The 18,290-nt window shown below is 40.5% G+C and overlaps 1 protein-coding gene and 1 non-coding gene across 3 annotated transcripts in view; one reads left to right on the forward strand and one right to left on the reverse strand.

Moving 5' to 3' along the window:
- LTA4H (leukotriene A4 hydrolase) overlaps positions 1–16,556 on the reverse strand; it is a 47,316-nt gene extending 30,760 nt beyond the window's left edge. For both annotated transcript variants that reach the window (XM_077111699.1, XM_077111700.1), the window contains exons 1-3: positions 16,317–16,556; positions 10,642–10,772; positions 8,607–8,727 (exon numbers count right to left, since the gene is read on the reverse strand). In XM_077111699.1, the coding sequence (XP_076967814.1) occupies positions 8,607–8,727; positions 10,642–10,772; positions 16,317–16,475 (411 nt within the window). In that variant the 5' untranslated portion in view covers positions 16,476–16,556. The remainder of the gene's footprint in view (positions 1–8,606; positions 8,728–10,641; positions 10,773–16,316) is intronic.
- Positions 16,557–16,990: 434 nt separating this feature from the next.
- TRNAD-GUC (transfer RNA aspartic acid (anticodon GUC)) lies at positions 16,991–17,062 on the forward strand. Its single transcript has one exon. It is a non-coding gene; the product is annotated as a tRNA-Asp (tRNA).
- The last annotated feature ends 1,228 nt before the right edge of the window (positions 17,063–18,290 follow it).

Genomic DNA, 18,290 nt, shown 5'->3' on the forward strand with positions numbered 1-18,290 from the left:
TCTGAGAACCATGGCACACTGCCTCTCTAGCTTGGAGGGTCACTGGGCCCCTCAGCCTTCTGCGGACTGAAAAGGCCTTCAGTAAAGGAACCTGTCTGACTTCTCACATTTATTTAACATGAAACCCGTTTTTCTCTCAGTGGTCATTAACACCTAGTGGGACACCAGTGTTCTGAGGAGCACAGCTTGAGAAGTGCGGCTATAATCTTTTTTTTTTCACATGGGCAGGCACCGGGAATTGAACCCGGGTCCCTGGCATGGCAGGCAACAGCGGCTCTAATCTTGACGTTTTCAGTCTTGCGGCAAACTATGAAATTAAAACAAGGAAAAGAAAGAGAAAGAACAGTCTCTCTAGATTCTATCTAGACATCCTCCTTCATATAATATGTAGTATTCTCTGCTTCCACATCACTCTGTCCTAAACAGTGGTTCAATCTATAACAGCAGGAACATCTATGATTTCATACTTGAGGCTGTCTAGAAATAAGTCTGTGTCTATTGCTGGTGAGCAATGGCACCAAAAGCTCACTGATAGAGAGTTTACTGAGCTTAAAGGAATACTGAGACTAACACCCATCTCTGAAGCTTTTCAGAAATCCTAGACATACTTCATTTCACCACAAACTTCTTTTAAAACTCCAATTTCTGGTCCCTTTTCACTTCTTATCTGGAAGATTCCCTGGGGGCATGGGCTTCTGAATGCTCTCTAGATGGATTAAATCAGATTAGCAGGACCACCTGGTTTTCTCTCCCAAACAGGGTTCCAGGACCATGCCTCTAGAGCTCCTTAATGGCCCCTAATCAGGTGATTCTGCACAGCCAAAGAGGTTTTCATAGGTCCTCATCGTAAGAGACCAAACTCAGGCAAAAATGCCAAGCGAACTACCAAAAGCAAAGTCATCACACAAAATCACAGCCACACATTGCCTATCAGCTGTTATAATTTATTAATTTCACTGAGATCTCCTTCCTATATTTCAAACACTGCTGCCAATAAGAAATGGGATAATATACTCAAAAGTGACATGCATGTGAGTCACCATTCTTTCTTTTCTTGCCAACTTTAGCTTACGGACATTCTATAAGAAAAAAAGACTGAAAATTGAATCTTACCAAGAGACAAAGAGCACAGAATCTGTATGTTCTTGCCCAAAACATTACATCTCTTCCAGATTAATGAATTAAGGGTTTCATAGATTGAGCTATTTTGATTGACAATAAAAAGTAAACATGAGTAATACTGCTTCATTTTTATGGACTTACATTCAACCTTGAGCCTAACGTATCTATTACACAGGACTATTGGGAGGATTAAACATGCAAAGTACCTAGCATGATGCTTAGAAATACAGTGAATGTTTCAGGTTTCAGGAAACTCCCTAGCTGCCTCTGGATCAGCAGATACTGCCTCTTCTTTATTTTTTTATTATTTTTTTTAATTTGTGTAGGCTAAAGCTTTTTTAAAATTTTCAAACCAGCTTTTGCTGGCCTGAAAATCTGTACGGTAGACCCTTCACCTTCATTATCCTTTAGAGATTCTATAAGGACTTAGCCTTTTCTCATGTGATGCCAGAGTCCACCAGAATGCCCTTTTAATAACAATCCTGCACCCAGAAGAATGCTGCACTTTCTATGCAAGAGTGACGTGAACCTCATGGTTTATGCAAATATTTTGCAGTGGTTGGTGTAGCTGTAGCAACAGCTTTGTGGATTTTCTCCTCTTTTTTCTGATTTCATTTTAGGAAAAAAGGAGGGAAGAAAGAGAGAAAGGAAAACAGGGGAGAAAAGAAGGGGGCAGGTGGAAGGGTAATATTGGCAGGAGAGCACTACATTCATCTGTCCTCGAAATTTTCATCCAGATCATTCTAGAGCAAAATATCAGAGAAAGTTCCAATGACTTTACATCTGGGAACTGATCACTTCTTGGTCTGTCTTCAGAGCAACTCATCTGGCTCACTTGAGCCTTGACACTGTCATCTTTACAAATCATAATATCAGTTAATATAGTATCTATCCTTTTGTGTCTGGCTTATTTCACTCAGCATTATGTCCTCAAGGTTCATCCATGTTGTCATGTGCCTCAGGACCTCATTTCGTCTTACTGCTGCATAATATTCCATCATATGTATATACCACATTTTGTTTATTCCACATCTGTTGATGGGCACTTGGACTGCTTCCATCTTTTAGCAATTGTGAATAGTGCTGCTGTGAACATCGGTGTGCAAATACCTGTTTGTGTCACTGCTTTCAGCTCTTCTGGGTATTTACCAAGAAGTGGTATTGCCAGATTGTAGGGCAACTCTATGTTTAGTTTCCTTAGGAACTGCCAAACCGTCTTCCACCACTTTACATTCCCACCAGCAGTGAGTAAGTGTTCCAATTTCTCCACATCTTCAACATTTGTAGTTTGTTTGTTTAATGGCGGCCATTCTTATAAGTGTGAGGTAATATCTCATAGTTTTTTTTTTTCTCCAAGCCAGACTGTGTCCAGCTTTATTAAAGATACTTTTCATAAACAATCATGTTATCTCAGGCAGGACATGGGCAGACAATTGTTAACAGTAAACAACAATTTTAAAACTCCCTTCTTCAGTGAATACCAAAGTCAGAAAGCCACTATAAAACCCAAAGAAGTCTTCATTTGATGCTTTTAACAGGGAAAGTTTAGAGTAAGGTTTGATATTTGACATTTAGCATGTTGTTTGACAACTTTCCACAAGTTGCCCCTGACTTTCAGGAAATGAAATGAAAATGGCATTTTTTGAAGATCCACAGCCTAAACAAGGAGTCGCTGCTCTTTTGGGGGATGCCATCACAGGGGCATCACAGGAAAGTCCAGGTTGCCTGACATTCTGGTAATTTTGGGGGGTCAGGCCTTAACAGATTTCAGGGAGTCAAGTCTATGCTAAAGGCTGAGAAGAGGACATGAGGACACAAAAATGAATTTTATTTTTCCCATACCACAAGGCATTTATGCCAAGGTGGCTAACATGTAGCAACATCAGGGAATCCAGTATCCTGGGAGCAAAGATGAAGTCTCTCAAAACTAGAGGGGAAAGATGTTTTCTCTCATGTTAATCCAGCTTTGGAGACATTCTATTAGTGACATTTGCCCCTTTCCCAAAAAACAACATACGTTAAAAAAAAAAAAAAAGTAAAACAAAATTCTGCATTTTTATAAAACTCAATAAAAAATAGTATTTCAAAATGTACAGTCACCAGAAGTACAATTATCAAAAATGTACACACTTCACTTGGCATCTCCAGCACCTTTCTGCTTTCTGTGCCTGGTCTGTTTTGGCATCTCCATTTTCTGCAGGGTTATTTCCATTCTTGCCAGTATCAACTTTCCCTTTTCCCCTCTCCCTTCTTTGCAGGGGTCTTGCTAGGCTTGAGTTCTGGCTTTGGAGAAGCAGGTTTAGCAGACAACCTTGCAGATCTTCTCTGTGGTCTTTTACCTTGGCTTTATCTCCTTTAGCATCCCCTTCAGCCCTTCTCTTGGGCATGGTGGTGATGGCGGTGGGACACAGACACTCGATATGGGGATGCAGCAGCGCACAGGCTTTGGTCAGTCAGGGGCCGCTTCTTCACACTGCTCTGTTCTCTCATAGTTTTAATCTGCATTTCCCTTTTAGCTAAAGAAGATCAGCAACTCTTCTCATGCTTTTTAGCCATTTGTATTTGCTCATTTTATAACTGGGTTATTTATTCTTTTGTTGTTGAGTTGCATGATTTCTTTATGTTTACACGGGTTATCAAACCTTTATTTGATGTATGGTTTCCAAATATTTTTTTCCCATTGAGTTGACTGCCTCTTCACCTTTTTGACAAAATCCTTCGAGGCACAGCTTTTGATTCTGAGGAATTCCCATTCCTGGTATAAATCCCACTTGGTTGTGACATATAATTCTTTTAATATATCATTGGATTCGATTTGCTACAATGTTTTTGCATCTATATTCATTAGGGAAATTGGTCTGTAATTTTCCTCTCTTAAAACGTCTCTATCTGGCTTTGGTATTAAAATGATATTAGCTTCATAAAATGAGTTAGATAATGCTCTTTTTTCCTCAATTTTTTTTAGAGTTTGAGCAGAACCGGTGTTGTTGTTTTTGAAAGGTTTCATAAAATTCCCCTGTGAAGTCATCCAGCCCCCGACTTTGCTTTGTAGGAAGATTTTTGATGACTGATTGAATCTCTTCACTTGTAACTGGTTTGTTAAGATCTTCTATTTCTTCTTGTGTATTCATATATTTCTAGAAATTTATCCATCTCATCTAAGTTTTCTAGTTTGTTGGTGTATAGCTGCTCATAATATTCTCTTAGGATATTTTAAATTTCTCCAGGATCCATAATAAGAACTCTCTTCTCATTTCTAATAGTGTTTACTTATATCCTCTCCTTTTTCCTTTGGTCAATTTAGCTAAGAGTCCATCAACTTTATTGATTTTCCTCAAAGAACCAACTTTTAGTTTTGCTGATACTTTCTACTGTTTTTTGTTGTTGTTGCTGTTGTTTTCTAGTTCATTTATTTCTGCTTTAATCTTTATTTCTCTTCTTCTGTTTGCTTTGGGGTTAGTTTGCTGTTCTTTCTCTAGTTCCTCCAGGTGAGTAGTTAGGTTCTCTATTTTCACTTGTTCTTCTTTTTTAATGTAGGCATTTAGGGCAATAAATTTCCTTCTCAGCACTGTCTTCACCACATACCACATATTCTAAAATGTTGTATTTTCATTTTCATTTGTCTCCAGATATTTACCAATTTCTCTTGCAATTACTTCTTTGATCCACTAATTTATGTTTAAAAGTATATTATTTAATCTCCATATATTGTAAAAGTTTTGGTTCTTTGATGATTGTTAATTTCCAACTTAATTCTGTTGTGGTCAGAGAAAGTGCTTTGAATGACTACAATTATACTAAATTTATAAAGACCTGATTTGTGCCTTAGCATATGATATATCCCGAAGAATGTTCCCTGAGCACTAGAGAAGAATCCTGGTATTTTAGAATGCAATGATATATATATCAGTTAAGTCTAATTCATTTACCACATTGCTTAAATTCTCTATTTCCTTGTTGATCCTGTCTGTTGTTCTATCAATACAGAGTGATGTTATTGAAACCTCCCACTATTATTGTTGAAATTTCAATTGCTCCCTTGAATTTAGCTAGTATTTGCCTCATGTACTTTGAAGCTCCTTGATTGGGAGCATAAACATTTATGATTATTTCTTCTTGGTGTATTGTCCCTTTTATTAATATATAGTGTCCTTCCTTATCTCTTATGACATCTTTAATTTAAGGTCAATTTTACCTGATATTAATTTAGCTACCCCAGTTTTCGGTTAGAGCTTGCATAGAACATCTTTTTCCATCTTTTCACTTTCAATCTACTTCTATCCATAGATATAAGATGAGTCTCTTGCAAGCAGCTATCAGATGGATATTTTAAAATCCATTCTGTCAAGCTCTGTCTTTTAATTAATGAGTTTAGTCCATTAACATTCAGAAGTATTACTGTAAAGGTAGTTCTTGAATCTACCATCTTATCCTTTAATATTTATTTATCAGATCTATATATTCTTTCCCCTCTCTTATAATCCTTTACGTTGCCCTTACTGTTACTCTTCAATCCTGTACTCTCCTCCAGACGTCCCTCTCCCATCTTTTTTTTCAGTTGACAGAACTCCCTTTAGTGTTTCTGGTAGGGCAGGTCTCTTCTTGGCAAATTCTTCTAGCCTTTGTTTGTCAGTGAAGATTTTAATCTCTCCCTCAATTTTGAAGGGCAGCGTGGCAGGATAAAGAACTCTTGGCTAGAAATCACTCTCATTTAGAATCTTAAATATATCTTACCACTGCCTTCTCATTTCCATGGTGGCTGTTGAGTAGTCTGAGCTCAGTCTTCTGTGGTTTCCCTTATAAGCAGTAAATCACTTTTCCCTTGCTGCTTTCATGTCTTTTCGCTTCTCTTCAATATTTGACATACTGATCAGTGTTTGGAGGAGACCTATTTTTCTAAATTTATTCTATCTGGGGTTCATCGGACTTCTTCGATTTTCATATTTATGTGTTTTTTAAGAATTGGGAAGTTTTTTCCCATTATCTCTTCAACTAGCCTTCCTATCCCTTTACTCTTCTCTTCTTCTGGGACACCAATAATTCTTATATTTGTGCACTTTGTGTTACCTATTGATTCCCTGAAATCTAGTTTCATTCCCCCCCCCCATATTTCTTGCCATTTTTTTTTCTGTGCTCAAGTTCAACTGTCCTATCTTCTAATTCGTTTGTTCTTTCTGTATCTTCAAATTTGCTATTGTTGGTCTCTACTATACTTTTAATTTGGTCTACAGTATCATGAGACCTGCTATTTTTCAAATTCTTCTTTATGTTCTTCCAGTGTCTTTTTTATATCTTTTATGTTGCTATGAACATCCCTGATTAGTTGTTCTAAATTCTGTGTCCCCTCCAGTGATTTAATTAGCTTATACGTCTGGGCCATATCTGCATGAATCTTAATGTGCTTTATGATTTTCTATTGAACACAGGGCAGCTAAATGCCTTAATAAGGTTATTTTTAATTAATTTCATTCACATATCTATGGTTTTATATTTAGATTTGCATCGAAAGCCCCCTTTTGGACTTGGTTTGTCAGTCCTTCTTCCCCACCCAAGTCATGGAACTCAGGTGGGGACTGTAATTCTCCTTAAAACCCTATTGAGAGCTAGACAGATAGGTAATTTGCCAGACTGCATTTTCTGCTTCTTCCCAGCAGATGGCGTTCTAGAGCTACCTCTTTCTCGCAGGCTGTCCCCAGCCACAGGTGCCTGCTAAATTAATTATAAAGCTGATATAATTCCAGTCAGGGCCCACAGCTTGCATGCCCAATGGTTCTGGTAGCCCCCAAACTCTCACCTGGGATCTTGGGTTGTGGGACTGGGAATTTCAGCTTCCCCTGCCCACAGCCAATCTGGAAATGTCTGGTGAACGGCTGTGCACAATTCAGTGGTTTCCTCGCCTCGCCTTTCTGTCCATCTGTGGATGTCTGAAATCCTCAAGCCTCTGTGGAGGGGAGTGATATCTGGACCCCAAACAATTCCCTCTCACTGGCCACTCTGCGTTCCTCCCTCCTCCCTGGGGAAGGCCTGACAAAATCAGGGCCTGCAGCAGCCTGGCTAAGGGGTGGGGAGCAGACACCGGCCTCTGGCTAACTGGTCCTTGTATGAAAGGAAAGCAGGTCTGTTAACTTCCAGCCCCCTCCAGGAACTCCTGGCTCACAGAGCTAAGGGAATTCTCCATAGCCAGCTGCAGGGGTAGCTGGAATTATGGAGGAGCTCAATCACCCCAGTCTCCCTGTTCCCATATCTCCACTTTTTTCTCAGGGTCTCCCTAGGTAGAGATGGAGACCCTCCCTCATCACTCACACCCTGGAACTGCTGTCCTGGTTGTTTTTCAGTCCCTTCCCTATTGTTGCACGGAGAGTGGGTGAACTCTGCCTCTTCTATTCCACCATCTTGCCAGAGTTTCTCTTTTCTCTTGATGTGCCTCACGGTTGACTCATTAATGCCATGGCACAGCAGCTGTTTGCCTGATCGAAGCATACCTAACAATTCTACTTTTACTTCAAGTTCAACACTTGCCTCTGTTTCCTGGGAGCATTTCCAAACCACTAGGAATACTATGCTTGGGACCCATGATTTTGATCTAGTTCACGGTGTTTAAACGACACAAGAAACGAGAAGTTCCAGATGCAAAGATCAATGCATGATCACCACAAAACATCATGTGGGACTGTAGCAAACACACCTAGCATCCTCAAACCAGGGTCTGGAACCAGTTCTTTTACCACAAGTTTGATTTTATGAAAAAAATTGTGTAGCTGTTCATTTATGTTATTAAGCAGTAAAATACATACTCTAGAAGCAATATTATACATTAACAGTACTACATTTTATGCATTGATGAGTCAACTAAACTTACTAAAGTTATCTCTACATTTTAAGACTTCGTATGTCATCTATAACTTCTGTAAAACTCCTCCAAAATTCCATTTAATTTCTTATCTTGACCCAAGAGATATCAAAACCATTGTGGAAGGGATAACTGTGTTTACATAACATACACATCTGTAAATATGTGAGAAAAAGCTGGAAAATCTACATACCAAACCCAAAGGTGATTACCTCAGGGCAATGGAGAGTTGAGAAATCTGATCTTTCACTTCCCACTTCTTTACTGTTAGCATTTTTGGTGACAAATACTACTTGTGTTTTATTTATTTTTATCTTTCATTTTATGACCATTTATTGACTGTCCACTTCATGCTAGGTACTATGCTAGCTGCTGGAGATATAAGCATGATTAAGACACAGTCCATGCCCAGATGGTAGACATGTTCTCAAATTAAAAGACGTTTATTTTTTAAAGTAATATATGAATGTGTCAATACCAAATTTAAAAATATATATTTTGCTTTTATAATATGAAATAAATGGAAATACTACATTAGGTAAGACCCACATATCCATAAAACCTTTGTCCATTTTGCTTCATTAAACTTCACGCGCATTTTCTGTAAAATAAGTAGTTTCAGAATCCATTTTACCTGGCACTGACTAAAGAGATATGGGTGTTTCTTCCCAGAAGTTTGCTCAGGAGTGAGCCACTGAAGAGCAGATGATTTCGGAGACGTTTCAAAAGAAATTTCTATAACCACCTCTTGATTTCTGTATGAAACAAATAAATATATTAGTAGAATGTAATTCCATCTTGGTGGACCTATAATTTGAATTCTTAATACATACACTGAATCATATAAATGACATTGTATGAGTTATTGAGGCAGGCAGGAAGGGTGGAGAGCCAGCTCTAGGCCTGCCCCCTCTCTCGCGGCTTTCCTACCTGAATGCCAGCCTGTGTGTCTTTCCCACTCTACCTTGCTAACTGCTAATGAAGATACAGCAGGAAGTAATACTAGTCAAGGATGCCACTGTGTGCCACACACTTTGCATCTGTGATATCACTTAATCTTTTCTGAAAGTAGAAAGGTGGAAGAAATAATTTAGGAACTTCGACTATCTCAGTGGTAGGGACCAGGCCATGACAGAGCAGTGCTGGTGTGCAAACTCGCTGGTCTGCAGTGGGGTAAGTAACTTTGCATCTGTGATATCACTTAATCTTTTCTGAAAGTAGAAAGGTGGAAGAAATAATTTAGGAACTTCGACTATCTCAGTGGTAGGGACCAGGCCATGACAGAGCAGTGCTGGTGTGCAAACTCGCTGGTCTGCAGTGGGGTAAGTCAAGCAATTGAGAATAAGCATTTAGAAACTTTTACAGTCATTTTTATGTCTTTTGAATCTAAGAATTAAAAAATGTGTATATCAACATTATGAATGTAATTAACTGAATTATATATATAATATGGTTAAAAGGGAAATTTTTAAGTCATACTTATGCCACTAGAATAAAAATTAAGAGAAAAATGCAGGACTGTACAACACATTGAACGCTATTATAAATGATGGACTTAAGAGTACAACTATTAAAAATGCTCTTTCATGAATTATAACAAATGTATCTCACTAACACGAGGTATCACTCTTAGGGCGATATGTGGGCACTCTGTATTTTATATATTTCTTGCATGATAATTCTGTAAAACTCAAACAAAAAATATTAATTAAAAAATGTATGCATGTATTTTGTTTTCCTTTTTTAAATTTCTTCTAATAATTCATTTTCACGTCACAAAAGTATCAGTCTGTGACAGACTGGAAATAACAAAACTGGTCCTTCACCCAAGATAGTTTGAGAAGCACTGGTAATGAGGACAGAGTAAGAGCTCTGGAGACAGCAGCCATGCCTGCCTGAATACCGACTCTGTAACTTACTGGCACCATGAACTTGGACAAATTATTTGCTTCCCTTTGTCATAGTTCCTTCAACTTCAGAACAGGGCTAATAATACCTATCCCGCAAGTTTCAGCTGGGTGTTTCTTTTCCCTTTCCTAAAGGGGAAGAGAAGACATGGAAGGAGTGGCCACTGGAGGGGGTGGGGTAGATCAGCTGTGTTCTGGCCAGTTCTGCCTTTTATTCCTCCCCAATCTACCCATGCGGAACGGCAGGCCCCCAGTATGACAATTCTTGCTACCACTTTCTTGAATAAGTACTTCATTTCTCTCAGGTTCCCTTTTTCTCAGCTGTAAGAATTAAATAAAAGATGCACCTAAAGATTTATCCCAAGACTGGCACATGGAAATGGCTCTATGTGTGGCTACATACACACGCAGACACATCTGTGTATGTTATCACTCCATGAACAAAAGTGGCTGGTCTTCACGGTGAGTGGGAAGTGTGCAGCTTGTAAAGGCTCCCCACGTGATTCCGAAATGATGGCATGCCACATCATCATGCTAGCCTTAGTAAAAAAGAAGAGTAATTTAAAAAGTAACAGTCATCTAAAGTCCTATCTTAGTATTTTATGCAGTACAATTCTTTAGTATCTGAGGAACATACACTTTTTGCTATAAATTTCAATGTAGGAGTGTATCAATTACTACAAACTAAAAAGGGGGAGAAAACTTTTAAAGTAATTACTTTCCCTACTGTTCAGCTATAAAAGAGAAAGATAACATTCATACTTGCTCAGAGCAATAGGAAGAGAGATTTCCAGTGGAGATCCTTTGTAGCTTTGTTTTTCTCCAAGAGCATATTTGGCTTCTTGTCCATTGATCACCACTTTTTCTATTGTAAGATCCTTTGTATCCAAAATCTATAATTAAATTAATATTTTTAAATGATAATGAAAGTTTTATATTCCAGAGAAAATTAACATTAGATGCACGTTAATTACAATAATTACAAAGTAGAACTAGCTGCTTATGGAGAGTAAAATGTAGAGTGAAGATACAGGAATTAAAGGAGTCAAAAGTTGGCCTAGGTCCCATTCTAAGGCCAGTAAGTGTCCTGAAAAATCCTGGGTTCTAAGATTTGTATATATATTGTTAGATAATTCTGCAATAGCGCCACAAGTTTTAGGCTTTAAGTAAAAAATCAAATCCAAACAAAAATGCTTTTGCTTCCATCTCCTAAAATTTAACTCCTTTGTTACGAAAAATTCACATATAATTTCTTTCACTCTGACTCCTCAATGAACCTCACCATTTATTTCTCTCTGTAGTTCATACAGTCCAACTCCTATGTCCTTTCATATGTCCGAAAATTAAAAAAAACCTTGGTCCTTCTTAGGCAAATAAGCAGACTATACATTGTTATTGTGTCTATAGCAACGCTGACCAAATGACTCTGAAAGGACTGTCCACTGTCAATGGCAATTAAGGACAACTGCTTTGGGCAACAGGGGGAGTGGCAGCAAATGTCTGTTATGTATTGAAGATTCTATTAGTTAAGGTGAGGCCAAACTGAATCAGGATTGGCCTTAGCACAATGCGACTGGATTCCTTACAGGCAAAGGAAATTTGAATGCAGAATAGTAGGAGAGGGAAGGAGGCAGAGACTGAGATAAGGATTGTCAGCAAGCCACCACCAGGACACTACAGATTTCAGAAACAGCATAATCCTGCTGACACCTTGACTTTGGACTTCTAGCCTCCAAAACTGTTGAGACAATAAATTCTTGTTGTTTAAGCCAACCAGTCTGTGGTACTTTGTTAATGGAAGCCCTGGCAAACGAAGACAGTGTCTGAGTATCTTCCACCTTGATGATTCCATATCTGAGCCCCAGAAACCATATCCTCCCATTCTCTTAACAAACATCTTGTTTCAGAACCTTCAACTTTCTTTTGCCACAATACTGTTTTCAAACAAACATGATTGAGTCTCCCACATTATTTTAAAATGTCACTTGATCCTCCTGCCCACCTGGCTAGCTATTCTATTTTTTTTTAACTTCAAGGGCAAACTTCATTGTCAATCACTACTTTCTTCACTCTCTTCAATCTGGCCTCTATCCCCTCTGCTACTAAAGTTCTCTTGACCAGGAGGGTCTTTTCTGTCCACTTTCCTTGACCTCTGTCCTCTCACAGACCTTATGGACCACACCATCTGTTGGAAACACCTCCCTTGGCTTCTTTTACACTGAAATGGTTCTCCTACTTATCTACTAACTTTTCCTCTCCCTCCTTCTTTCCGACTCCTAAATGTGGATATGTCCCACTGAGCCTCCTTGGTTCTCCCATTTTCTTACATTTTCACCCCCTTTCATATTTTCAACCAATACCTTTGTGCAGATGACTGCCTGTCTATTCTGCAGCCTGACCTCTCTAATTGCCTGTTCAACATTTCCATGGGAACCATCACCTCATATTCGATTGGCTTCTAAAAACTCTAAAAATGAATCTACCAACGATGACTGCGCAAAACTCTACAAATAAATAGATATAAAAAGTTCTTTCATGAACTAGAACAAATGAACAACACTATTACAGTGAGTTATGAATAAAAGTATATGGGGAAAACGTACCCATTGCAAACTATGACTATAGTTAACAGTAATATCTTAATATTCTTCCATCAACAGCAACAAATGCAACACATCAATACTAGGGGTCAATACCAGGGCAGGGGGGTGGGATAAGGGGTATGGGACGTTTTGGGTTTTCTTTTCATTTCTTTTTCTGGAGTAATAAAAATGTTCTAAATGCAATCATGACAATGAATGCATAACTATGTAATGATACTGTAAGGTGCACTGATTATGCACCTTGGATGGATTGTATGGTATGTGACTATATCTCAACAAAATTGCATTAAAAAAAATGAATCTACCCTCATGCCTCCTAATTCAGCTCCCTCCTGATTTCACTAGTCTGTTAATGGTATACCATCCTCCAGGTACTTCAGGTTTGAAACACTCAAGGAATCCACAACTGATCTCAACTCTCAATCCCACATTACACTTTAAGCTTTTTTCCTGTTACCACCCTCAATCAGGCAGTGGGTTGTCACAGCTGCCTACTACCTGCTCTCCCTACCTCTGGCATCTCTTTCGTACCTGAAATCTGGTCTGGATGGCAGAAGGAGTTGGAAGGTCAAGAAACAGTCATATTTAGTTGCCTCTCTTTTATGATATACTAATTTACCTTAGGTGATTAGCTCAGAAAAAGTTCCAAGGTCAATCACTAATTTGATTTTCACTGCTCTTTAACCTCTTTGGAGCCAACAACTGTATGGTTGGGAAGAAATTTCCATCCTGGTTTAATTTTCTTTTCTTTATCTTTTTTTTTAAAAAAAAGCAGTCAAACTTGTTATGGGTACCATCTATTTCCATCTAAAGGGCAGTCATTCGTTTCAGGTTACTTTCTTTTTAGAGTATCTCAAGTGGTGCCCTTGCTAACTAATAAAACTAGCTTATCTTCCTGCACTTGCTCATTCAGAATACATGGCTTTATTATGTTTATATCTTATTAAGAATAATATAATTATTCCATTGTTTTGTAACATTCTAGTAACTATTACTTAATATTTTGGAATATTTGACTTGTTTTAAGCTCTTGGTTTCAATATCCATATTTGTAACAACTCATGTTTATACTGACCTTATAACTAACAAGATGAATTAACTGATTCATTCTGCAGTGGAACACACTCTATTTTCCATATTACCTAAACTTTTCAGATCTGCTCAGAATTAGGAGAGTCAGGTTACTGTTACGACTGTTTCTGTGAAACCTTTACATAGTCCCTGTGTTTGTGGTATGTAAAAGTTGGCCCAATCCTCTCCTATAGCACTTATCGTATTGTACTATGATTTGTTTTCTCCACTAGATTGAGAGTTCTTAAAAAGACGGGATTTTACTCAGATTTGCATTCCCAAGATCTAGCAAAGTGCCTGAAAAAATAGTAGGTATCAATTTCTACACAAAGTCCTGAATCAAGAGAAAATAGAAAATGTAATGCTTAAGTAGTATATCTCAAGTCCTAAGCTTCGGCTGCTAATTCCAAATTATCTAAATTCCCCTTCAAATTTCACTAATAAAATCTGCCTGTTAAACAATTGGGCAAAAACAAGAAAGAAAAATGAAGGAACCTATATAGTCTGCAAGTTGGAGTTTATATTTTCAAAAAATATTTATTGAGCACAGCCAAGTTATGCATATATAGAAATAATAAAGCTCTAACAATATTAGGAAGTTACTAAGGATATAATTTACTACATCTCACAGTATCTTCTTTGCATAAGACCCCGAAAAAGGTTTGTACTTCTAAGTACCTGGGAAGTTATGATAGAATAGATAGATAAGACATAGTTCCCCTTTTGTACAGGCTTCCAGAAACTTCCATGCCAAACTTACTTTTTATGTGTATATTGGACTTCATGCCATGTATTGTTTCTCCCATTCTTATTCTCCTTCTTCCGAATTATTTAATTATTTTTAATTTATTATAAAGCATGTTGTTTTAAGCAGTCTCAATCTTAGGGAACAAAGCAAGGTAAAAAAAAAAAGCCTTATGCTTCACTAACTTATCTTTATTTACGTTTTCTACTTGTTATTTGCAGGGTGTTGTAATGAAGAAACCATGGGCTTATGGGTTAAAAATAAAACACAAAAATCTTGATTTAATTCCTAGTTCAGACATTTACTTGATGAAGTAGACTTTCTGACCTGTGTTCAATTCCTGGCTTCTGCCACTTGCAGTGGCAAGCCACTAAAATCATTCTGAGTCTCCAAGTGAAAGAACACCTAAAAAATGGAAAATTTTAATAAAAGAAGTGCTGGAAAGTTATAACAAATTTGGGTTCCAAACTTCAGTGTAAATAAACGAAACATAAAAAAAAAAAACAAAAAAACCTGTAGAAAATCAGGGAATGATCCCTGTTGGAGTTTCTTCACTGTTCCCCAGCAACCAAACTCCAAGAATTGAGAGGAAAAGGCATACATGCAGTCTCCTCACCCTGCACGGGCAAAGGGTCTTCTTTATAGTTATGGGTTAGGTGTGCTGCCATACTTCACCTTGAAGATACAGGCAGAACTGTAATCAGTGTAGACCATGTTAAAGATCAGCCTCCGTTTTCCAACTGAATTCCTTCATTAACGAACTGATCAAACTTAGGAGTGCCCTCTATATGCCAGTGCTGTACCAGGAACTTGAGACACAAAGGGACAGGAAACATAGAAAGCATCTTAAACACCAATCTATACTTATCCTTTTCCCCAATTACTTGACCTCACTAATTTCCCTCTGTCAAGCCACACAGAGCTGATCTTCTGACCGCTTACTGCTGTGCTTTAGGAGATATGAACGTGCTACACTGAACAAAATAACCCCATCCTGATCTGGTGAGGGGGCCAAATGTGGTAGGTTTTTTCATGTATCGCTTCTAAAATGCTCTTCTATGAATTCTTCTAGCGAAAAGTTCATTCCAAATACTATCAGAAATTTGAACAGAGGGCACCGAAAAAAAAGTGGAACAGATAAAATAACTGAATAACATTCCATTATTCCAAACACATTTTTAGCGACTCGAATGCCTGGAGAGTTTGGAAGTGCTATTTTCCAAGAAGCACCATAACTACCTGCCCTTTGGAATCAGTTACTGATAAAAGCACCGAGTCCTCCTTAGGCAGCTGGAATGCCCCACCCGGCCTTGGATCAGAGGATCCGGGTTGTGAGGGCTGCAAGTGGGAGCGCCGCCAAGTGACCCGGAGAGAAAGGGCAGCGAGCGTGAGAGAGGCAGAGGCTGGAAGTACCAGGGCAGAGAGGAGGGGTCTGGGCTCCTAAGGGGGTTCAAAACCACCTTCGGGGAGTTGGAGGGTTAAGATAAAGGTGCCTGGAGGAGGGCAGGGCAGGCCCTGGGACCGGCGGGGTGTGGGATCTGAGGTTTGCGTGAGACTACAGACTGAGGAGGGGGCTCTCGGGTGGGCCTGAGATGGGGGCTCTGGGAGGGGGGCCGAGGAGGGAGCTCTGGGTTGGGCCAGAGGTGGCGGCTCTCGGTGGGGCCCGAGGAGGGGGCTCTGGGGAAGGGCCTGAGAAGGGGGGAGGGGGGACAGGTGCAGAGATGAAACCTGAGGGCTGGGCGAGGGGCGGCTGTGAATGGGGCAGTAGTCCGGGCGAAGGGGCTGGGGAGGGGTCGGAGAGAAACAGAAGCTTAAGTGCACTTGAGGGGTGAAGGAAGGGGTGCAGAGACGTAAGTGGGGTTGAGGAGGGGGCGCGAGGGGTAAGTGGGGGCTGAAGAGGGGGACAGAACAGAGCTCGGCGGTGGGGGAAGGGCAAAGAGGGATGCGCGGGGCCGGGAGGTCGGGGCTGGGTTGGGGGGCTGGAGGGCTGGGGTCGCGGGGCGCGCGTGCCCCCGTACCACGCTTCGCAGATGGTCCTGCTGGGACTGGACGGTGAGCGCCGCGGTCCCGGTCAGCGTCCGGCGGGTGAAGTCGACGCCGCAGCGCAGGTGCAGGCTCCGGGTGGTGCAGACAGAGGCCGGCGAGGCCAGCGAGCAGGTGTCCACCGCCCCGGGCATGGCTCTAGGGAGCTCCGCGGCGACGAGTCCGCACCACAACGCCGCGGCCCGGCTGTGCGACTGGGAGGAAAAGTGGAGGGAGCCCGGAAGGGAGAGGAATGGGCCGCGGGGCACGCCGGGAAAGGAAGTTTCTCGGACGACGTGGCGTGTCGGGAATGGTGTGGAGCGAACTACAAGTCCCGTGGTGCAGCGCGACAAGGTGTGCGCACTGCTCGTTGGGAGTGCGTGTGAGAGTGTGTGTGAGTGCGTCCGGGAAGGCGGGTCCGGAATTGCTCTTGGTGTGGATAACCGGGACGAGGAGGGCAGTTAGAGAAAGGGTGGGCTGAGAGAAAAGCCGGGGCGGGGGGCGGAAGGCCATATCGACCCCTTCTTCCCATTTAACTCCGTCCGGTTGCAATGGAAACGGCAACAGTAGCACCAAAGGGAAGTTCAACCTATTGGTGGTTGCTGATGGAGAGGACGGGGAGGGGCTGAAGACGACAAAAGGCTTATCAGAAGGCATTTGCTTGTGCAGCTCCTCGTTAGTATAGTGGTAAGTATCCCCGCCTGTCACGCGGGAGACCGGGGTTCGATTCCCCGACGGGGAGGCACTCCATATTTTTGTTTTTTTTTTCCTTCTTTTTCACCTCCTATGCAAGCATTTATAAAGCCAATGTGGAAGGAATCATCACTTTCAAGTTTAGCTGTAAGAGTTACATTAATTTAAGAGCTGTTTTGTTGCTCCGCTGTCATGCTGAAAACAGTGTAAACGAATCCCCATCAGTGCAACAAGTATTTATTTAGTGCTTATTATGTAAATATATCAGAAAGTAAAACTCAGTAAGGCATAGTCCCATTTTAGAAACATAGGCAGATTATTTCAATAGACTGGAATGAGAAAGTTCTCTGATGTGAGTACGCATTGGCGGCAGTGGGAATGAGAGCTGGGACACCTGGCTGTGCCCTGGGGCACCTCCCAGAGAAGAGGAGAGACGACCCAGGAAAGACCTGCCTCTGGGGATGAGTGGGAAGAGGAGGGGTGGGACGAGGGCGAGGGGGCTGGGGAAATTGCAAGTGGCCAGGTCTCGAGGACCTTAAACAACTGAATCTTGTATCCTGAACGCATGAATGGGAAACACGCTGAAGAAGTTTAAGCAAGGGAGTGACATGGTCAGATTCATATTAATAAGAGAACACGGGTAGTATGCAGAGAATGGGTATGTATTATTAAAATTAGAAGCAGGAGGGATTATCTATCTATGTGAAATGTTCAGCACTGGGTTTGGCATCAAAGGAACATTCTTTACACGTTAGCTTATATTTGTAGTGCCCTTGGCTTTTATTTTGCAGGTTTTAATAATTTTAATATTCATTTTATCTTATTTTGTTAGAAAGAGCCTTTAGGAAAATGTGAGGAATAACACGCAACCAGCAACGCAGGTCAGGCTGAATCAGCCATCTAAAAAGGGATTGCAACATTAGTAATGATCGCATGTTGTAAAATGCTTTAACGTTTAGGAAATTCAGGAAATTGCAATTGGTGCATTAACACTTTGCTTAAAAGGGTATAAAGGCTTCTCATTGTCCCCCCCCCCCCCCCAGCCCTTGTTTCACATTGACCTTTCCTTTCTTTAAATGGTCAAGGCAATTAACAGATATTTATTAAGTGCATTCTTCTATACTGTGCTACCTAGATAGAGTTGGGGAAGGCTCCAATTCACCTGTCAGAGAATTTACACTGTAGTACGCAGCTATTCCCATGACCAAGTACGATGAAGGACAAGACCCAAGGAGGACTACAAGTGAAGTTCTAAAGGGACAAGTTCTTTTTAAGAA

The sequence above is a fragment of the Tamandua tetradactyla genome, chromosome 7, assembly GCF_023851605.1.
Source record: "Tamandua tetradactyla isolate mTamTet1 chromosome 7, mTamTet1.pri, whole genome shotgun sequence".
In the NCBI taxonomy this organism is placed as follows: domain Eukaryota; kingdom Metazoa; phylum Chordata; class Mammalia; order Pilosa; family Myrmecophagidae; genus Tamandua; species Tamandua tetradactyla.